The sequence below is a fragment of the Oncorhynchus nerka genome, linkage group LG6, assembly GCF_034236695.1.
Source record: "Oncorhynchus nerka isolate Pitt River linkage group LG6, Oner_Uvic_2.0, whole genome shotgun sequence".
Lineage (NCBI taxonomy): Eukaryota > Metazoa > Chordata > Actinopteri > Salmoniformes > Salmonidae > Oncorhynchus > Oncorhynchus nerka.
The window spans coordinates 1,464,760-1,488,478 of NC_088401.1; the positions used below are offsets into that span (position 1 = coordinate 1,464,760).

A 23,719-nucleotide genomic window follows, 5' to 3' on the forward strand; every position below is an offset into this window, starting at 1 on the left:
CTACTACACCTGTTGTATTCAGAATTTCACTGTGAGGTCTACTACACCTGTTGTATTCAGCATTTCACTGTAAGGTCTACTACACCTGTTGTAATTCAGCATTTCACTGTGAGGTCTACTACACCTGTTGTATTCAGCATTTCACTGTAAGGTCTACTACACCTGTTGTATTCAGCATTTCACAGTAAGGTCTACTACACCTGTTGTATTAAGCATTTCACTGTAAGGTCTACTACACCTGTTGTATTCAGCATTTCACTGTAAGGTCTACTACACCTGTTGTATTCAGCATTTCACTGTAAGGTCTACTACACCTGTTGTATTCAGCATTTCACTGTAAGGTCTACTACACCTGTTGTATTAAGCATTTCACTGTAAGGTCTACTACACCTGTTGTATTCAGCATTTCACTGTAAGGTCTACTACACCTGTTGTATTCATCATTTCACTGTGAGGTCTACTATACCTGTTGTATTCAGCATTTCACTGTAAGGTCTACTACACCTGTTGTATTCAGCATTTCACTGTAAGGTCTACTACACCTGTTGTATTCATCATTTCACTGTGAGGTCTACTACACCTGTTGTATTCAGCATTTCACTGTGAGGTCTAACTACACCTGTTGTATTCAGCATTTCACTGTAAGGTCTACTACACCTGTTGTATTCAGCATTTCACTGTGAGGTCTACTACACCTGTTGTATTCAGCATTTCACTGTAAGGTTTACTACACCTGTTGTATTCAGCATTTCACTGTAAGGTCTACTACACCTGTTGTATTCAGCATTTCACTGTGAGGTCTACTACACCTGTTGTATTCAGCATTTCACTGTGAGGTCTACTACACCTGTTGTATTCAGCATTTCACTGTAAGGTCTACTACACCTGTTGTATTCAGCATTTCACTGTGAGGTCTACTACACCTGTTGTATTCAGCATTTCACTGTGAGTTCTACTACACCTGTTGTATTCAGCATTTCACTGTAAGGTCTACTACACCTGTTGTATTCAGCATTTCACTGTAAGGTCTACTACACCTGTTGTAAGGTCTACTACACCTGTTGTAGTCAGCATTTCACTGTAAGGTCTACCTACACCCGTTGTATTCAGCATTTCACTGTGAGGTCTACTACACCTGTTGTATTCAGCATTTCACTGTAAGGTCTACTACACCTGTTGTATTCAGCATTTCACTGTAAGGTCTACTACACCTGTTGTATTCAGCATTTCACTGTAAGGTCTACTACACCTGTTGTATTCAGCATTTCACTGTGAGGTCTAACTACACCTGTTGTATTCAGCATTTCACTGTAAGGTCTACTACACCTGTTGTATTCAGCATTTCACTGTGAGGTCTACTACACCTGTTGTATTCAGCATTTCACTGTAAGGTCTACTACACCTGTTGTAAGGTCTACTACACCTGTTGTATTCAGCATTTCACTGTAAGGTCTACTACACCTGTTGTATTCAGCATTTCACTGTAAGGTCTACTACACCTGTTGTATTCAGCATTTCACTGTAAGGTCTACTACACCTGTTGTATTAAGCATTTCACTGTAAGGTCTACCTACACCTGTTGTATTCAGCATTTCACTGTAAGGTCTACTACACCTGTTGTATTCAGCATTTCACTGTGAGGTATACTACACCTGTTGTATTCAGCATTTCACTGTAAGGTCTACTACACCTGTTGTATTCAGCATTTCACTGTGAGGTCTACTACACCTGTTGTATTCAGCATTTCACTGTGAGGTCTACTACACCTGTTGTATTCAGCATTTCACTGTAAGGTCTACTACACCTGTTGTATTCAGCATTTCACTGTGAGGTCTACTACACCTGTTGTATTCAGCATTTCACTGTGAGGTCTACTACACCTGTTGTATTCATCATTTCACTGTGAGGTCTACTATACCTGTTGTATTCAGCATTTCACTGTGAGGTCTACTACACCTGTTGTATTCAGCATTTCACTGTGAGGTCTACTACACCTGTTGTACTCAGCATTTCACTGTGAGGTCTACTACACCTGTTGTATTCAGCATTTCACTGTAAGGTCTACTACACCTGTTGTATTCAGCATTTCACTGTGAGGTCTACTACACCTGTTGTATTCAGCATTTCACTGTAAGGTCTACTACACCTGTTGTATTCAGCATTTCACTGTGAGGTCTACTACACCTGTTGTATTCAGCATTTCACTGTAAGGTCTACTACACCTGTTGTATTCAGCATTTCACTGTAAGGTCTACTACACCTGTTGTATTCAGCATTTCACTGTAAGGTCTACTACACCTGTTGTATTCAGCATTTCACTGTAAGGTCTACTACACCTGTTGTATTCAGCATTTCACTGTAAGGTCTACTACACCTGTTGTATTCAGCATTTCACTGTAAGGTCTACTACACCTGTTGTATTAAGCATTTCACTGTAAGGTCTACCTACACCTGTTGTATTCAGCATTTCACTGTAAGGTCTACTACACCTGTTGTATTCAGCATTTCACTGTGAGGTATACTACACCTGTTGTATTCAGCATTTCACTGTAAGGTCTACTACACCTGTTGTATTCAGCATTTCACTGTAAGGTCTACTACACCTGTTGTATTCAGCATTTCACTGTGAGGTCTACTACACCTGTTGTATTCAGCATTTCACTGTAAGGTCTACTACACCTGTTGTATTCAGCATTTCACTGTGAGGTCTACTACACCTGTTGTATTCATCATTTCACTGTGAGGTCTACTATACCTGTTGTATTCAGCATTTCACTGTGAGGTCTACTACACCTGTTGTATTCAGCATTTCACTGTGAGGTCTACTACACCTGTTGTACTCAGCATTTCACTGTGAGGTCTACTACACCTGTTGTATTCAGCATTTCACTGTAAGGTCTACTACACCTGTTGTATTCAGCATTTCACTGTGAGGTCTACTACACCTGTTGTATTCAGCATTTCACTGTAAGGTCTACTACACCTGTTGTATTCAGCATTTCACTGTGAGGTCTACTACACCTGTTGTATTCAGCATTTCACTGTAAGGTCTACTACACCTGTTGTATTCAGCATTTCACTGTAAGGTCTACTACACCTGTTGTATTCAGCATTTCACTGTAAGGTCTACTACACCTGTTGTATTCAGCATTTCACTGTAAGGTCTACTACACCTGTTGTATTCAGCATTTCACTGTAAGGTCTACTACACCTGTTGTATTCAGCATTTCACTGTAAGGTCTACTACACCTGTTGTATTAAGCATTTCACTGTAAGGTCTACCTACACCTGTTGTATTCAGCATTTCACTGTAAGGTCTACTACACCTGTTGTATTCAGCATTTCACTGTGAGGTATACTACACCTGTTGTATTCAGCATTTCACTGTAAGGTCTACTACACCTGTTGTATTCAGCATTTCACTGTAAGGTCTACTACACCTGTTGTATTCAGCATTTCACTGTGAGGTCTACTACACCTGTTGTATTCAGCATTTCACTGTGAGGTCTACTACACCTGTTGTATTCAGCATTTCACTGTAAGGTCTACTACACCTGTTGTATTCAGCATTTCACTGTGAGGTCTACTACACCTGTTGTATTCAGCATTTCACTGTGAGGTCTACTATACCTGTTGTATTCAGCATTTCACTGTGAGGTCTACTATACCTGTTGTATTCAGCATTTCACTGTGAGGTCTACTACACCTGTTGTATTCAGCATTTCACTGTGAGGTCTACTACACCTGTTGTATTCAGCATTTCACTGTAAGGTCTACTACACCTGTTGTATTCAGCATTTCACTGTGAGGTCTACTACACCTGTTGTATTCAGCATTTCACTGTGAGGTCTACTACACCTGTTGTATTCAGCATTTCACTGTAAGGTCTACTACACCTGTTGTATTCAGCATTTCACTGTGAGGTCTAACTACACCTGTTGTATTCAGCATTTCACTGTAAGGTCTACTACACCTGTTGTATTCAGCATTTCACTGTGAGGTCTACTACACCTGTTGTATTCAGCATTTCACTGTAAGGTTTACTACACCTGTTGTATTCAGCATTTCACTGTAAGGTCTACTACACCTGTTGTATTCAGCATTTCACTGTGAGGTCTACTACACCTGTTGTATTCAGCATTTCACTATAAGGTCTACTACACCTGTTGTATTCAGCATTTCACTGTGAGGTCTACTACACCTGTTGTATTCATCATTTCACTGTGAGGTCTACTACACCTGTTGTATTCAGCATTTCACTGTGAGGTCTACTACACCTGTTGTATTCAGCATTTCACTGTAAGGTCTACTACACCTGTTGTATTCAGCATTTCACTGTGAGGTCTACTACACCTGTTGTATTCATCATTTCACTGTGAGGTCTACTACACCTGTTGTATTCAGCATTTCACTGTAAGGTCTACCTACACCTGTTGTATTCAGCATTTCACTGTAAGGTTTACCTACACCTGTTGTATTCATCATTTCACTGTGAGGTCTACTACACCTGTTGTATTCAGCATTTCACTGTAAGGTCTACTACACCTGTTGTATTCAGCATTTCACTGTGAGGTCTACTACACCTGTTGTATTCAGCATTTCACTGTAAGGTCTACTACACCTGTTGTATTCAGCATTTCACTGTGAGGTCTACTACACCTGTTGTATTCAGCATTTCACTGTGAGGTATACTACACCTGTTGTATTCAGCATTTCACTGTGAGGTCTACTACACCTGTTGTATTCAGCATTTCACTGTGAGGTCTAACTACACCTGTTGTATTCAGCATTTCACTGTAAGGTCTACTACACCTGTTGTATTCAGCATTTCACTGTGAGGTCTACTACACCTGTTGTATTCAGCATTTCACTGTAAGGTTTACTACACCTGTTGTATTCAGCATTTCACTGTAAGGTCTACTACACCTGTTGTATTCAGCATTTCACTGTGAGGTCTACTACACCTTTTGTATTCAGCATTTCACTGTAAGGTCTACTACACCTGTTGTATTCAGCATTTCACTGTGAGGTCTACTACACCTGTTGTATTCATCATTTCACTGTGAGGTCTACTACACCTGTTGTATTCAGCATTTCACTGTAAGGTCTACTACACCTGTTGTATTCAGCATTTCACTGTAAGGTCTACTACACCTGTTGTAAGGTCTACTACACCTGTTGTAGTCAGCATTTCACTGTAAGGTCTACCTACACCCGTTGTATTCAGCATTTCACTGTGAGGTCTAACTACACCTGTTGTATTCAGCATTTCACTGTAAGGTCTACTACACCTGTTGTATTCAGCATTTCACTGTGAGGTCTACTACACCTGTTGTATTCAGCATTTCACTGTAAGGTTTACTACACCTGTTGTATTCAGCATTTCACTGTAAGGTCTACTACACCTGTTGTATTCAGCATTTCACTGTGAGGTCTACTACACCTGTTGTATTCAGCATTTCACTGTAAGGTCTACTACACCTGTTGTATTCAGCATTTCACTGTGAGGTCTACTACACCTGTTGTATTCATCATTTCACTGTGAGGTCTACTACACCTGTTGTATTCAGCATTTCACTGTAAGGTCTACTACACCTGTTGTATTCAGCATTTCACTGTAAGGTCTACTACACCTGTTGTAAGGTCTACTACACCTGTTGTAGTCAGCATTTCACTGTAAGGTCTACCTACACCCGTTGTATTCAGCATTTCACTGTGAGGTCTACTACACCTGTTGTATTCAGCATTTCACTGTAAGGTCTACTACACCTGTTGTATTCAGCATTTCACTGTAAGGTCTACTACACCTGTTGTATTCAGCATTTCACTGTAAGGTCTACTACACCTGTTGTATTAAGCATTTCACTGTAAGGTCTACCTACACCTGTTGTATTCAGCATTTCACTGTAAGGTCTACTACACCTGTTGTATTCAGCATTTCACTGTGAGGTATACTACACCTGTTGTATTCAGCATTTCACTGTAAGGTCTACTACACCTGTTGTATTCAGCATTTCACTGTGAGGTCTACTACACCTGTTGTATTCAGCATTTCACTGTGAGGTCTACTACACCTGTTGTATTCAGCATTTCACTGTAAGGTCTACTACACCTGTTGTATTCAGCATTTCACTGTGAGGTCTACTACACCTGTTGTATTCAGCATTTCACTGTGAGGTCTACTACACCTGTTGTATTCAGCATTTCACTGTGAGGTCTACTACACCTGTTGTATTCAGCATTTCACTGTAAGGTCTACTACACCTGTTGTAAGGTCTACTACACCTGTTGTAGTCAGCATTTCACTGTGAGGTCTAACTACACCCGTTGTATTCAGCATTTCACTGTGAGGTCCACTACACCTGTTGTATTCAGCATTTCACTGTAAGGTCTACTACACCTGTTGTATTCAGCATTTCACTGTAAGGTCTACTACACCTGTTTTATTAAGCATTTCACTGTAAGGTCTACCTACACCTGTTGTATTCAGCATTTCACTGTAAGGTCTACTACACCTGTTGTATTCAGCATTTCACTGTGAGGTATACTACACCTGTTGTATTCAGCATTTCACTGTAAGGTCTACTACACCTGTTGTATTCAGCATTTCACTGTGAGGTCTACTACACCTGTTGTATTCAGCATTTCACTGTGAGGTCTACTACACCTGTTTTATTCAGCATTTCACTGTAAGGTCTACTACACCTGTTGTATTCAGCATTTCACTGTGAGGTCTACTACACCTGTTGTATTCAGCATTTCACTGTAAGGTCTACTACACCTGTTGTATTCAGCATTTCACTGTGAGGTCTACTACACCTGTTGTATTCAGCATTTCACTGTGAGGTCTACTACACCTGTTGTATTCAGCATTTCACTGTGAGGTCTACTACACCTGTTGTATTCAGCATTTCACTGTAAGGTATACTACACCTGTTGTATTCAGCATTTCACTGTGAGGTCTACTACACCTGTTGTATTCAGCATTTCACTGTAAGGTCTACTACACCTGTTGTATTCATCATTTCACTGTAAGGTCTACTACACCTGTTGTATTCATCATTTCACTGTAAGGTCTACTACACCTGTTGTATTCATCATTTCACTGTGAGGTCTACTACACCTGTTGTATTCAGCATTTCACTGTAAGGTCTACTACACCTGTTGTAAGGTCTACTACACCTGTTGTAGTCAGCATTTCACTGTAAGGTCTACTACACCTGTTGTAAGGTCTACTACACCTGTTGTAGTCAGCATTTCACTGTGAGGTCTAACTACACCCGTTGTATTCAGCATTTCACTGTGAGGTCCACTACACCTGTTGTATTCAGCATTTCACTGTAAGGTCTACTACACCTGTTGTATTCAGCATTTCACTGTAAGGTCTACTACACCTGTTTTATTAAGCATTTCACTGTAAGGTCTACCTACACCTGTTGTATTCAGCATTTCACTGTAAGGTCTACTACACCTGTTGTATTCAGCATTTCACTGTGAGGTATACTACACCTGTTGTATTCAGCATTTCACTGTAAGGTCTACTACACCTGTTGTATTCAGCATTTCACTGTGAGGTCTACTACACCTGTTGTATTCAGCATTTCACTGTGAGGTCTACTACACCTGTTTTATTCAGCATTTCACTGTAAGGTCTACTACACCTGTTGTATTCAGCATTTCACTGTGAGGTCTACTACACCTGTTGTATTCAGCATTTCACTGTAAGGTCTACTACACCTGTTGTATTCAGCATTTCACTGTGAGGTCTACTACACCTGTTGTATTCAGCATTTCACTGTGAGGTCTACTACACCTGTTGTATTCAGCATTTCACTGTGAGGTCTACTACACCTGTTGTATTCAGCATTTCACTGTAAGGTATACTACACCTGTTGTATTCAGCATTTCACTGTGAGGTCTACTACACCTGTTGTATTCAGCATTTCACTGTAAGGTCTACTACACCTGTTGTATTCAGCATTTCACTGTAAGGTCTACTACACCTGTTGTATTCAGCATTTCACTGTGAGGTCTACTACACCTGTTGTATTCAGCATTTCACTGTAAGGTCTACTACACCTGTTGTATTCAGCATTTCACTGTAAGGTCTACTACACCTGTTGTATTCGGGCACATGTGACTAATAAAACTTGATTTGATTTTGTCGTCTCAGCTCTCCAGGATGTGGGGATGTTAGGCTTCATAACATTATTTCAGCAATACGTTCTTCCTCCTGCCTTCAACTAATCATTAATAGGACATGACTGTCTGGCTGACCAGCTGACCGACTCTCTGTCTCCCCCTGCAGGGCGCCACAGTAAAGGAGGAACTTTCCCTCGTCAATTCCACTTGTCCAATGGCAGCAAAGACTACAGCGATGGTAAGAGGGCTTTCTCCTGAACGATGCTGCTCTGTCGTTACACAGTAAGAGGGCTTTCTCCTGAACGATGCTGCTCTGTCGTTACACAGTAAGAGGGCTTTCTCCTGAACGATGCTGCTCTGTCGTTACACAGTAAGAGGGCTTTCTCCTGAACGATGCTGCTCTGTCGTTACAGTACGAGGGCTTTCTCCTGAACGATGCTGCTCTGTCGTTACAGTACGAGGGCTTTCTCCTGAACGATGCTGCTCTGTCGTTACAGTACGAGGGCTTTCTCCTGAACGATGCTGCTCTGTCGTTACACAGTAAGAGGGCTTTCTCCTGAACGATGCTGCTCTGTCGTTACACAGTAAGAGGGCTTTCTCCTGAACGATGCTGCTCTGTCGTTACAGTAAGAGGGCTTTCTCCTGTACGATGCTGCTCTGTCGTTACACAGTAAGAGGGCTTTCTCCTGGACGATGCTGCTCTGTCGTTACACAGTAAGGGGGCTTTCTCCTGAACGATGCTGCTCTGTCGTTACAGTAAGAGGGCTTTCTCCTGAACGATGCTGCTCTGTCGTTACAGTACGAGGGCTTTCTCCTGAACGATGCTGCTCTGTCGTTACACAGTAAGAGGGCTTTCTCCTGAACGATGCTGCTCTGTCGTTACAGTAAGAGGGCTTTCTCCTGAACGATGCTGCTCTGTCGTTACACAGTAAGAGGGCTTTCTCCTGAACGATGCTGCTCTGTCGTTACAGTAAGAGGGCTTTCTCCTGAACGATGCTGCTCTGTCGTTACACAGTAAGAGGGCTTTCTCCTGAACGATGCTGCTCTGTCGTTACACAGTAACAGGGCTTTCTCCTGAACGATGCTGCTCTGTCGTTACAGTACGAGGGCTTTCTCCTGAACGATGCTGCTCTGTCGTTACACAGTAAGAGGGCTTTCTCCTGAACGATGCTGCTCTGTCGTTACACAGTAAGAGGGCTTTCTCCTGAACGATGCTGCTCTGTCGTTACACAGTAAGAGGGCTTTCTCCTGAACGATGCTGCTCTGTCGTTACACAGTAACAGGGCTTTCTCCTGAACGATGCTGCTCTGTCGTTACACAGTAACGGGGCTTTCTCCTGAACGATGCTGCTCTGTCGTTACAGTAAGAGGGCTTTCTCCTCAACGATGCTGCTCTGTCGTTACAGTAATGGCTTTCTCCTGACGATGCTGCTCTGTCGTTACACAGTAAGAGGGCTTTCCTAACGATGCTGCTCTGTCTCCCTTTGAGGGCTTTCTCCTGAACGATGCTGCTCTGTCGTTCCAGGCAACCCCTAAGAGGGCTTTCTCCTGAACAAATGCTGCTCTGTCGATTGGACTAACAGGCTTTAATCCTGAACGATGCTTCTCTGTCGCCTTCTCCTGATTGGACTAACAGTAAGAGGGCTTCCTCCCTGAACGATTCTGTTCAACCTCTGATTGACTAACAGACTAATGAACGTTACACAGACTAACAGGGCTTACTACTTCAAACCTGAACGATGCTGCTCTGTCTCTTCTGTCTCCAGTAACAGGGCTTCCCTGATTGGACTCCATCACTCCCAGATAGAAGATACTGTTTCAGTTCAACCTCTAACACAGGCACAATAATGGTTGGATGAACATCTAGTGCTAGTATCCATAGGCTTACTACTTCAAATTACTCCCTTAGACTTTCCTGATTGATTTTAACAGACTAATAGTTATATTTCAGCCTTCCTGATTCTGCCTCCACTAGATCAACCTTCCCTGATTGACTAACAGACTAATAGTTATACTGCTTCCTGTCTCCTCCACTCCCCTGATTGGACTAACAGGCTAATAGTTATACTGCTTCCTGTCTCCCTCCACTAGCAACCCTCCCCTGATTGGACTAACTAACTGTTATACTGCTTCTTTTTCAAAATGGTAAAATGTATCAGTTTCACAGCGATACTGTATAATATTCTAGTCAGTTGGGGACAGGTCTTCGATGTCCCAATACCTGGCATCGGGTCTATGAACTGACGAATAACAGACAGGTCAATCCATCCGTTTAAATGGAAGCTGTTATAGAAGATACTTGCTACAAAAAGAATGCCCAATATATGAGGCATTGAACAGTCAGCCTCAGTGCAGACTCTGCCGTGAGGAAACAGAATTTATAGAACGGATTTTCGTTTTTCGATTTCGTTTACAAATATTGTACATTTTTTCCTGCCTTTTGCTGTGTCTCTGTCAGTATATTAGATTTCAGCCATATGATTTGCAATATTAGATCTGGAGGATGAAATTGTAGCCATCTCTGACTTCATTTAAAAAGGAGGATACTTTACACAGGTGATTCTTGAATAAAATCCACCTTAAAAAAATGTAAACTTTTAATCTGCCAAAGGGCAAAAGCCTACTCTTAAACAGGATGGGATTCTCTTAATAGCTAGAAAACCATTTGATTTAGATAAAAAAAAACTCCATTGTAAGATTTTTTTTTAATTTTACCTTTATTTAACTAGGCAAGTCAGTTAAGAACAGATTCTTATTTTCAATGACAGCCTAATAACAGTGGGTTAACTGCCTGTTCAGGGGCAGAACGACAGATTTGTACCTTGTCAGCTCGGGGTTTGAACTTGCAACTTTCTGGTTACTAGTCCAACGCTCTAACCACTAGGCTACCCTGCCGCCCTAAGAGTGCAGGTTTAATGGCCAAATTTAATGCCTTAAATAAACTAGTTTGCCATTAAATGATTAATCTGAGTTGGTAGAGCCATGAATAAATATGTAATGAGAATGAATCAGGGTAGAGCCATGAATAAATATGCTGAGAATGAATCAGGGTAGAGCCATGAATAAATATGTAACCTGAGAATGAATCAGGGTAGAGCCATGAATAAATATGTAACCTGAGAATGAATCAGGTAGAGCCATGAATAAATTGTAACCTGAGAATGAATCAGGGTAGAGCCATGAATAAATATGTTTAGAAAAAGAGCCATGAATAAATTCTTCTGAGAATGAATGGTAGAGCCATGAATAAATATGTAACCTGAGAATGAATCAGGGTAGAGCCATGAATAAATATGTAACCTGAGAATGAATCAGGGTAGAGCCATGAATAAATATGTAACCTGAGAATGAATCAGGTAGAGCCATGAATAAATATGTAATGAATGAATGAGCCAATGAATCAGAATCAGGGTAGAGCCATGAATAAATATGTAACCTGAGAATGAATCAGGGTAGAGCCATGAATAAATATGTAACCTGAGAATGAATCAGGGTAGAGCCATGAATAAATATGTAACCTGAGAATGAATCAGGGTAGAGCCATGAATAAATATGTAACCTGAGAATGAATCAGGTGAATAAAATAACCTGAGAATGAAAGGGTAGAGCCATGAATAAATATGTAACCTGAGAGAACTAGAGAATTAATCAGGGTAGAGCCATGAATAAATATCAGGTAACCTGAATAAAGAGAACTAGAGAATGAATCAGGGTAGAGCCATGAATAAATATGTAATGAATAAATATGTAACCTGAGAATGAATCAGGGTAGAGCCATGAATAAATATGTAACCTGAGAATGAATCAGGGTAGAGCCATGAATAAATATGTAACCTGAGAATGAATCAGGGTAGAGCCATGAAGAAATATGTAACCTGAGAGAACTAGAGAATGAATCAGGGTAGAGCCATGAATAAATATGTAAGCTGAGAGAACTAGAGAATGAATCAGGGTAGAGCCATGAATAAAAATGTAACCTGAGAATGAATCAGGGTAGAGCCATGAATAAATATGTAACCTGAGAGAACTAGAGAATGAATCAGGGACGTTTCCAGCTATCACTAGTCATTTACAACATGAACAATATCTACACTGTATTTCTGATCAATTTGATGTATTTTAATGGACATTAAAAATGTGTAGTGACCCCAAACTGTTGAACGGTAATGTTTGTCCAGCAGCAGACTAGGATTAATGTCTAACAGCCCCCACAATCATTTTATCATCAATTTCTCTCAGCCAATCATCAGTCATTTGTGTAAGTAGTCTGCTTGTTGAATGTCCTTCCCTATAAGTGTGCTGACATTCTGTTGTCAATTTGTTTACAGTAAAATAGCATTGTATCTGGTCAAACATAATTTTCCCAAAAAGTTTAAGGGTTGGTAACAGGCTGATTGGTCAGGTATTTGAGCCAGTACAAGGGGCTTTACTATTCTTAGGTAGCATAATGACTTTAGCTTCCCTCCAGGCCTGAGGGCACACACTCTCTAGTTGGTTTAGATTGAAGATGTGGTAAGTTTGTTTCATAGTATAGTTTCTTCCTCATTTTATTACGTTTAGTCACATTATTTCTACATTTGCCAATTGAGTCTTTGAATGAAGAGATTGAGATAAAACTGTCCAGTTTGAGTGTTTGCTGCAGCTCGTTCCAGTCGCTAGCTGCAGCGAACTGAAACCTTTAACAGAATGTGACTGTCAGAATAGGTGTTGTACGTGGAGGATGCGGGCTGCAGTAGACATCTCAGATAGGCCTCACTTCCCCTAACAGGCTGACTACACTGCTCGCGTTGTGGGCGTTGCAAAATAAATTTAGATATCTACATTATTCAATTATTGCGCGCGCCAACGAGCGTCTGTGTTGCTAAAGACTAAAATAGAAGTCAGTTCTATTTGTGACGCACTGCAAGCCTCTCCCATCTCTAATTAAGCCGCCTCCAAGGTTTTTAAGCCTCCAAATATCCATCAGTTCCAACATCTCTTTCATCATCAGAGGGAGATAGTTGGTAGTGTGCTTGCATTTACATCCATTGACGTACTTAGAACTGTGTGTGTTTGCGTGTTATGCATAAAAATGAACGTGTGTGTGTCCAGGTCGGAGGACGTTCCCTCGGAGCTTCATGCCTCAGGAGAACCTGTTTCAGCTGGTTCCATCCAGTCAGACCCGGAGTTACAACGGAGACGGCACTCTACAGTACAGCGACCTCCGTACGCTGGGCCGAGTCCCAGAGAAGAGCTGCCCCCGCAGGGAAGTACCCAGATGTGAGTTACACCCCAATATAGACCCCCTGGTTACATTCAGACATACCAGGTCCTCTAACCACCTCCTGGTTACATTCAGACATACCAGGTCCTCTAACCACCTCCTGGTTACATTCAGACATACCAGGTCCTCTAACCTCCTCCTGGTTACGTTCAGACATACCAGGTCCTCTAACCACCTCCTGGTTACGTTCAGACATACCAGGTCCTCTAACCTCCTGGTTACATTCAGACATACCAGGTCCTCTAACCTCCTGGTTACATTCAGACATACCAGGTCCTCTAACCTCCTGGTTACATTCAGACATACCAGGTCCTCTAACCTCCTGGTTACATTCAGACATACCAGGTCCTCTAACCTCCTGGTTACATTCAGACATACCAGGTCCTCTAACCACCTCCTGGTTACATTCAGACATACCAGGTCCTCTAACCACCACCTGGTTACATTGACATACCAGGTCCTCTAACCACCTCCTGGTTACATTCAGACATACCAGGTCCTCTAACCACCTCCTGGTTACATTCAGACATACCAGGTCCTCTAACCACCACCTGGTTACATTGACATACCAGGTCCTCTAACCACCTCCTGGTTACATTCAGACATACCAGGTCCTCTAACCACCTCCTGGTTACATTCAGACATACCAGGTCCTCTAACCACCTCCTGGTTACATTCAGACATACCAGGTCCTCTAACCACCACCTGGTTACATTGACATACCAGGTCCTCTAACCACCACCTGGTTACATTCAGACATACCAGGTCCTCTAACCACCACCTGGTTACATTGACATACCAGGTCCTCTAACCACCACCTGGTTACATTCAGACATACCAGGTCCTCTAACCACCACCTGGTTACATTCATACATACCAGGTCCTCTAACCACCACCTGGTTACATTCAGACATACCAGGTCCTCTAACCACCTGGTTACATTCAGACATACCAGGTCCTCTAACCACCACCTGGTTACATTGACATACCAGGTCCTCTAACCACCACCTGGTTACATTCAGACATACCAGGTCCTCTAACCACCACCTGGTTACATTCAGACATACCAGGTCCTCTAACCACCACCTGGTTACATTCAGACATACCAGGTCCTCTAACCACCACCTGGTTACATTCAGACATACCAGGTCCTCTAACCACCACCTGGTTACATTCAGACATACCAGGTCCTCTAACCACCTCCTGGTTACATTCAGACATACCAGGTCCTCTAACCACCTCCTGGTTACATTCAGACATACCAGGTCCTCTAACCTCCTGGTTACATTCAGACATACCAGGTCCTCTAACCACCTCCTGGTTACATTCAGACATACCAGGTCCTCTAACCACCACCTGGTTACATTCAGACATACCAGGTCCTCTAACCACCTCCTGGTTACATTCAGACATACCAGGTCCTCTAACCACCTCCTGGTTACATTCAGACATACCAGGTCCTCTAACCACCTCCTGGTTACATTCAGACATACCAGGTCCTCTAACCACCTCCTGGTTACATTCAGACATACCAGGTCCTCTAACCACCTCCTGGTTACATTCAGACATACCAGGTCCTCTAACCACCTCCTGGTTACATTCAGACATACCAGGTCCTCTAACCACCTCCTGGTTACATTCAGACATACCAGGTCCTCTAACCACCTCCTGGTTACATTCAGACATACCAGGTCCTCTAACCACCTCCTGGTTACATTCAGACATACCAGGTCCTCTAACCACCTCCTGGTTACATTCAGACATACCAGGTCCTCTAACCACCTCCTGGTTACATTCAGACATACCAGGTCCTCTAACCACCACCTGGTTACATTCAGACATACCAGGTCCTCTAACCACCTCCTGGTTACATTCAGACATACCAGGTCCTCTAACCACCTGGTTATATTCAGACATACCAGGTCCTCTAACCACCTCCTGGTTACATTCAGACATACCAGGTCCTCTAACCTCCTGGTTACATTCAGACATACCAGGTCCTCTAACCACCACCTGGTTACATTCAGACATACCAGGTCCTCTAACCACCTCCTGGTTACATTCAGACATACCAGGTCCTCTAACCTCCTGGTTACATTCAGACATACCAGGTCCTCTAACCACCTCCTGGTTACATTCAGACATACCAGGTCCTCTAACCTCCTCCTGGTTACATTCAGACATACCAGGTCCTCTAACCTCCTGGTTACATTCAGACATACCAGGTCCTCTAACCACCTCCTGGTTACATTCAGACATACCAGGTCCTCTAACCACCTCCTGGTTACAGTAAATACAATACCACCATTAGACCATGTGGCTCTGTAGAAAATAGTCTGTTACAAACTCTGTATGGACACTAAACATGTTATATACATGTTGTACTCCGTATGTTATATATGAATAAAAACATGTATAAATGACTAAAGTATGACTAAAGCCACATATTTTATTTAAAGTATGACTAAAGCCATATATTTTCTGTTCGTTACCAAAATGACTGAAGATTACAGTAACTCTGGTAAATGATCAACCCCAGGATGAGACCAGGCTTGGCTCAGCTGTTTGTCTGTGGTCTGTTTACCAGTCGCTGAGTTATTTCCCACGCATACACACACTCACATTCTCACGATCTAACTCTTCATCAATAACAAAGAAGAGTGAACTCATCTTCCTGTAGTTTCCTATGATAGAGATGGCTGTTGGTTCTCTGACAGATGGCTGTTGGTTCTCTGAGATGGCTGTTGGTTCTCTGACAGATGGCTGTTGGTTCTCTGAGAGATGGCTGTTGGTTCTCTGACAGATGGCTGTTGGTTCTCTGACAGATGGCTGTTGGTTCTCTGAGAGATGGCTGTTGGTTCTCTGACAGATGGCTGTTGGTTCTCTGACAGATGGCTGTTGGTTCTCTGACAGATGGCTGTTGGTTCTCTGACAGATGGCTGTTGGTTCTCTGACAGATGGCTGTTGGTTCTCTGACAGATGGCTGTTGGTTCTCTGAGATGGCTGTTGGTTCTCTGAGATGGCTGTTGGTTCTCTGACAGATGGCTGTTGGTTCTCTGACAGATGGCTGTTGGTTCTCTGACAGATGGCTGTTGGTTCTCTGACAGATGGCTGTTGGTTCTCTGACAGATGGCTGTTGGTTCTCTGAGATGGCTGTTGGTTCTCTGACAGATGGCTTTTGGTTCTCTGAGAGATGGCTGTTGGTTCTCTGAGATGGCTGTTTGGTTCTCTGAGAGATGGCTGTTGGTTCTCTGACATATGGCTGTTGGTTCTCTGACATATGGCTGTTGGTTCTCTGACATATGGCTGTTGGTTCTCTGACATATGGCTGTTGGTTCTCTGAGATGGCTGTTTGGTTCTCTGAGAGATGGCTGTTGGTTCTCTGACATATGGCTGTTGGTTCTCTGACATATGGCTGTTGGTTCTCTGACATATGGCTGTTGGTTCTCTGACATATGGCTGTTGGTTCTCTGACATATGGCTGTTGGTTCTCTGACAGATGACTTGGAGACTCATTTATATTACAGTACAGTATGTTGAGGATGCTGAGGTGAACTCTGACGCCCTCTAGACTCTGTCTCTTACGATAAATCTCTGAGCAACATGAAACTATAAACTGAATGTGGTTTGACTTCCTGTTTCTTGGTATTCCCTTCTTAGTTTAATAGTCTGGTCTGGTAGTGATTAACCAGTATGCTGTAGTAGGGTTAGATGCAGTCTGTACATCCCTAATGGCACCCCTAGGGCTCTGGTCAAAGTAGTGCACTGTGGTGCCGTTGGATTTGGGAGACATTCCCCCGAACATCTCTGGGGTTTGTCTAATACAGTCAGTCTGGGTTCAGTTATAGTGTACTGGGTTACTGACACGCAGTCAGTCTGGGTTCAGTTATAGTGTACTGGGTTACGGACACGCAGTCAGTCTGGGTTCAGTTATAGTGTACTGGGTTACGGACACACAGTCAGTCTGGGTTCAGTTATAGTGTACTGGGTTACGGACACACAGTCAGTCTGGGTTCAGTTATAGTGTACTGGGTTACGGACACACAGTCAGTCTGGGTTCAGTTATAGTGTACTGGGTTACGGACACCTTCGCCAGTTGGACGGTGTTTCCTCAGACACATTGGTGTGGCTGAATTCCGGGGTAAGTGAGCAGTGTGTCAAGAAGCAGTGCGGCTTGGCAGGGTCGTGTTTCGGAGGACTCACAGCTCTCGACCTTCGCCTCTCCCGAGCCCGGACGGGGGTTGCTGTGATAGGACAAGACTATAACCAATATGGATCTCACAAACATGGGGATTAAAAGGGGTACTTAAAAAATATATATATAAACAAAATGTAATGAACAGCTAGCGTGTGCTTGTTTATGACAAGCTCTCATTGCAAGGCTGCCATAGTGTTTCTTTACATGACTTTTGACTAGAGAATCTACTCAATACACATGATGACATCTAGTGGTGACGTTATGTACTGCACGGTACTGCATTTCACTGCAAAGGTGGTGAACTTGTGAACAGTGCAGTTTCAGATATACCTTGAGACGTCTGAATGAATTCAACTCTTTATAGTGTTCTTCAGCACAAACACGTCTGCATTCTTATTCATCGATCAAATCAAATCTGATTGCTCTCGTTGCACATGTTTAGCAGATGTTATTAACGAATGGCACAGCGGTCTAACGCACTGCATCTCAGTACTAGAGGTGTCACTACAGACCCTGGTTCGATCCCGGGCTGTATCACAACCGGCCGTGATCGGTAGTCCCATAAGGCGGCGCACAATTGGCCGGGGAGAGTTTGGCCTGGGGTTGTTCGTGTTAGGGGAGGGTTTGGCCGGGGGTTGTCCGGGTTAGGGGAGGGTTTGGGGAGGGTTGGCCGTGGTTGTCCGGGTTAGGGGAGGGTTTGGCCAGGGGTTGTCCGGGTTAGGGAGGGTTTGGCCAGGAGTTGTCCGGGTTAGGGGTGGGTTTGGGGAGTGTTTGGCCAGGAGTTGTCCGGGTTAGGGGAGGGTTTGGGGAGGGTTTGGCCAGGAGTTGTCCGGGTTAGGGGAGGGTTTGGGGAGGGTTTGGCCAGGAGTTGTCCGGGTTAGGGGAGGGTTTGGCCAGGGGTTGTCCGGGTTAGGGAGGGTTAGGGGGGGTTGTCCGGGTTAGGGAGGGGTTGTCCGGGTTAGGGGAGGGATAGGGGAGGGGTTGTCCGGGTTAGGGGAGGGGTTGTCCGGGTTAGGGGAGGGGTTGTCCGGGTTAGGGGAGGGTTAGGGGAGGGGTTGTCCGGGTTAGGGAGGGGTTGTCCGGGTTAGGGGAGGGTTGTAAAATAACAATTTGTTGCCTGGTTAAATACACACATCTAAAAGTAAAATAATGGAATTAAGAAATATTTAGACGAGCAATGTGGAGACGTGTTGGTGACGTGGTAGGTTCTCCTAGTTGATGACGTGTGGTGGGTTCTCCTAGTTTATGACGTGTGGTGGGTTCTCCTAGTTTATGACGTGTGGTGGGTTCTCCTAGTTTATGACGTGTGGTGGGTTCTCCTAGTTGATGACGTGTGGTGGGTTCTCCTAGTTGATGACGTGTGGTGGGTTCTCCTAGTTGATGACGTGTGGTGGGTTCTAGTTTATGACGTGTGGTGGGTTCTAGTTTATGACATGTGGTGGGTTCTAGTTTATGACGCGTGGTGGGTTCTAGTTTATGACGTGTGGTGGGTTCTCCTAGTTTATGACGTGTGGTGGGTTCTCCTAGTTTATGACGTGTGGTGGGTTCTCCTAGTTTATGACGTGTGGTGGGTTCTCCTAGTTTATGACGTGTGGTGGGTTCTCCTAGTTTATGACGTGTGGTGGGTTCTCCTAGTTTATGACGTGTGGTGGGTTCTCCTAGTTTATGACGTGTGGTGGGTTCTCCTAGTTTATGACGTGTGGTGGGTTCTCCTAGTTGATGACGTGTGGTGGGTTCTCCTAGTTGATGACGTGTGGTGGGTTCTCCTAGTTGATGACGTGTGGTGGGTTCTCCTAGTTGATGACGTGTGGTGGGTTCTCCTAGTTGATGACGTGTGGTGGGTTCTCCTAGTTGATGACGTGTGGTGGGTTCTCCTAGTTGATGACGTGTGGTGGGTTCTAGTTTATGACGTGTGGTGGGTTCTAGTTTATGACGCGTGGTGGGTTCTAGTTTATGACGTGTGGTGGGTTCTCCTAGTTTATGACGTGTGGTGGGTTCTCCTAGTTTATGACGTGTGGTGGGTTCTCCTAGTTGATGACGCGCGGTGGGTTCTCCTAGTTGATGACGCGCGGTGGGTTCTCCTAGTTGATGACGTGTGGTGTGTTCTGTCTCATAGCTCCGCAGGCGCCGGTGAACTGGCGTCAGGGGAAGCTGCTGGGTCGTGGGGCGTTTGGGGAGGTTTACCTCTGTTACGACGCCGACACCGGACGGGAGCTGGCCGCCAAACAGGTGCCCTTTGACCCAGATTGTCAGGAAACCAGCAAGGTGAGTGGGAGGGATCAGATTTACCTGTCTGAACACAGAGCTACCTAAGAACACAGATTTACCTCTCTCCCTCCCCCTTCTCACCCTGTTTTTGTCCCCCGTGTAGGAGGTGAATGCTCTGGAGTGTGAGGTCCAGCTGTTGAAGAACCTGCATCATGAGCGGATCGTTCAGTACTATGGGTCTTCCAGGGACCTGGAGAAGAGGAAACTCACCATCTTTGTTGAGTTCATGCCTGGGGTGCGTAAGAGGCAGCTGGGGTGTGTAAGAGGCAGCTGGGGTGCAGTAGGAGGCAGCTGGGGTGCAGTAGGAGGCAGCTGGGGTGTGTAGGAGGCAGCTGGGGTGCAGTAGGAGGCAGCTGGGGTGCAGTAGGGGGCAATAGGGGCCAGCTGGGGTGCAGTAGGGGGCAGCTGGGGTGCAGTAGGAGGCAGCTGGGGTGCAGTAGGAGGCAGCTGGGGTGCAGTAGGAGGCAGCTGGGGTGCAGTAGGAGGCAGCTGGGGTGCAGTAGGAGGCAGCTGGGGTGCAGTAGGAGGCAGCTGGGGTGCAGTAGGAGGCAGCTGGGTGCAGTAGGAGGCAGCTAGGGGGCAGCTGGGGTGCAGTAGGAGGCAGCTGGGGTGCAGTAGGAGGCAGCTGGGGTGCAGTAGGAGGCAGCTGGGGTGCAGCTGGGGTGTGTAGGAGGCAGCTGGGGTGTGTAGGAGGCAGCTGGGGTGTGTAGGGGGCAGCTGGGGTGTGTAGGGGGCAGCTGGGGTGCAGTAGGGGGCAGCTGGGGTGCAGTAGGGCCAGCTGGGGTGCAGTAGGAGGCAGCTGGGGTGCAGTAGGAGGCAGCTGGGGTGCAGTAGGAGGCAGCTGGGGTGCAGTAGGAGGCAGCTGGGGTGCAGTAGGAGGCAGCTGGGGGGGAGGCAGCTGGGGTGCAGTAGGGGCAGTAGGGGGCTGGGGTGCAGTAGGGGACGGCTGGGGTGCAGTAGGGGCGGCTGGGGTGCAGTAGGGGCAGGTGGGGTGCAGTAGGAGGCAGCTGGGGTGCAGCTGGGGTGCAGTAGGGGGCAATAGGGGCCAGCTGGGGTGCAGTAGGGGCCAGCTGGGGTGCAGTAGGAGGCAGCTGGGGTGCAGTAGGAGGCAGCTGGGGTGCAGTAGGGGGCAGCTGGGGTGCAGTAGGGGCAGCTGGGGTGCAGTAGGGGGCAGCTGGGGTGCAGTAGGGGGCAGCTGGGGTGCAGTAGAGGACAGCTGGGGTACAGTAGGGGACAGCTGGGGTGCAGTAGGGGACACCTGGGGTGCAGTAGGGGACAGCTGGGGTACAGTAGGAGGCAGCTGGGGTGCGTAGGAGGCAGCTGGGGTGCAGTAGGAGGCAGCTGGGGTGCGTAGGGGGGGCAGCTGGGGTGCAGTAGGGGCAGCTGGGGTGTAGTAGGAGGCAGCTGGGGTGCAGTATAGGAGGCAGCTGGGGTGTAGTATGAGGCAGCTGGGGTGCAGTAGGGGGCAGCTGCAGTAGGAGGCAGCTGGGGTGTGTAGGAGGCAGCTGGGGTGCAGTAGGGGGCAGCTGGGGTGTGTAGGAGGCAGCTGGGGTGTGTAGGAGGCAGCTGGGGTGTAGGAGGCAGCTGGGGTGTGTAGGAGGCAGCTGGGGTGTGTAGGGGGCAGCTGGGGTGTGTAGGAGGCAGCTGGGGTGCAGTAGGAGGCAGCTGGGGTGCGTAAGAGGCAGCTGGAGTGCGTAAGAGGCAGCTGGGGTGCAGTAGGAGGCAGCTGGGGTGCAGTAGGAGGCAGCTGGGGTGCAGTAGGAGGCAGCTGGGGTGTGTAGGAGGCAGCTGGGGTGCAGTAGGGAGCAGCTGGGGTGCAGTAGGAGGCAGCTGGGGTGCAGTAGGGGCAGCTGGGGTGCAGTAGGGGCAGCTGGGATGCAGTAGGGGGCAGCTGGGGTGCAGTAGGGGGCAGCTGGGGTGCAGTAGGAGGCAGTAGGGGGCAGCTGGGGTGTGTAGGAGGCAGCTAGGGGGCAGCTGGGGTGCAGTAGGAGGCAGCTGGGGTGCAGTAGGAGGCAGCTGGGGTGCAGTAGGAGCAAGCTGGGGTGTGTAAGAGGCAGCTGGGGTGCAGTAGGGGGCAGCTGGGGTGCAGTAGGAGGCAGCTGGGGTGCAGTAGGGGGCAGCTGGGGTGTAGGAGGCAGTAGGGGGCAGCTGGGGTGCAGTAGGAGGCAGCTGGGGTGCAGTAGGAGGCAGCTGGGGTGCAGTAGGAGCAAGCTGGGGTGCAGTAGGAGGCAGCTGGGGTGCAGTAGGAGGCAGCTGGGGTGCAGTAGGAGGCAGCTGGGGTGCAGTAGGAGGCAGCTGGGGTGTGTAGGAGGCAGCTGGGGTGTGTAGGAGGCAGCTGGGGTGTGTAGGAGGCAGCTGGGGTGCAGTAGGAGGCAGCTGGGGTGCAGTAGGAGGCAGCTGGGGTGCAGTAGGGGGCAGCTGGGGTGCAGTAGGGGGCAGCTGGGGTGCAGTAGGAGGCAGCTGGGGTGCAGTAGGAGGCAGCTGGGGTGTGCAGCTGGGGTGCAGTAGGAGGCAGCTGGGGTGCAGTAGGGGCAGCTGGGGTGCAGTAGGGGGCAGCTGGGGTGCAGTAGGGGGCAGCTGGGGTGCAGTAGGGGACAGCTGGGGGTGCAGTAGGGGCCAGCTGGGGTGCAGTAGGAGGCAGCTGGGGTGCAGTAGGAGGCAGCTGGGGTGCAGTAGGGGCAGCTGGGGTGTGTAGGGGCAGCTGGGGTGCAGTAGGGAGCAGCTGGGGTGCAGTAGGGGCAGCTGGGGTGCAGTAGGGGCAGCTGGGGTACAGTAGGGGACAGCTGGGGTGCAGTAGGGGACAGCTGGGGTGCAGTAGGGGACAGCTGGGGTACAGTAGGAGGCAGCTGGGGTGCAGTAGGGGGCAGCTGGGGTGCAGTAGGGGACAGCTGGGGTGCAGTAGGGACCAGCTGGGGTGCAGTAGGGACCAGCTGGGGTGCAGTAAGTAGGGGGCAGCTGGGGTGCAGTAAGTAGGGGGCAGCTGGGGTGCAGTAGGAGGCAGCTGGGGTGCAGTAGGAGGCAGCTGGGGTGCAGTAGGAGGCAGCTGGGGTGCAGTAGGAGGCAGCTGGGGTGCGTAGGGGGCAGCTGGGGTGCAGTAGGAGGCAGCTGGGGTGTAGTAGGAGGCAGCTGGGGTGTAGTAGGAGGCAGCTGGGGTGTAGTAGGAGGCAGCTGTAGGAGGCAGCTGGGGTGTGTAGGGGGCAGCTGGGGTGCAGTAGGGGGCAGCTGGGGTGCAGTAGGAGGCAGCTGGGGTGCAGTAGGAGGCAGCTGGGGTGCAGTAGGAGGCAGCTGGGGTGTGTAGGAGGCAGCTGGGGTGCAGTAGGAGGCAGCTGGGGTGCGTAAGAGGCAGCTGGGGTGCGTAAGAGGCAGCTGGGGTGCGTAAGAGGCAGCTGGGGTGCGTAAGAGGCAGCTGGGGGTGCAGTAGGAGGCAGCTGGGGTGCAGTAGGAGGCAGCTGGGGTGCAGTAGGAGGCAGCTGGGGTGCAGTAGGAGGCAGCTGGGGTGCAGTAGGAGGCAGCTGGGGTGCAGTAGGGGGCAGCTGGGGTGCAGTAGGAGGCAGCTGGGGTGTGTAAGAGGCAGCTGGGGTGCAGTAGGGGGCAGCTGGGGTGCAGTAGGAGGCAGCTGGGGTGTGTAAGAGGCAGCTGGGGTGCAGTAGGGGGCAGTAGGGGCAGCTGGGGTGCAGTAGGGGCAGCTGGGGTGCAGTAGGGGCAGCTGGGGTTTGTAGGAGGCAGCTAGGGGGCAGCTGGGGGCAGCTGGGGTGCAGTAGGAGGCAGCTGGGGTGCAGTAGGAGGCAGCTGGGGTGCAGTAGGAGGCAGCTGGGGTGTGTAGGAGGCAGCTGGGGTGTGTAGGGGACA

The 23,719-nt window shown here is 47.3% G+C and overlaps 1 protein-coding gene across 1 annotated transcript in view; it reads left to right on the forward strand.

Moving 5' to 3' along the window:
- Positions 1 to 23,719, forward strand: part of map3k22 (mitogen-activated protein kinase kinase kinase 22) — a 164,845-nt gene that overhangs the window by 86,158 nt on the left and 54,968 nt on the right. The window contains 4 exon segments of the mRNA XM_065019206.1: positions 8,309 to 8,380; positions 13,233 to 13,400; positions 19,719 to 19,867; positions 19,974 to 20,105. Of these exon segments, the coding sequence (XP_064875278.1) occupies positions 8,309 to 8,380; positions 13,233 to 13,400; positions 19,719 to 19,867; positions 19,974 to 20,105 (521 nt within the window).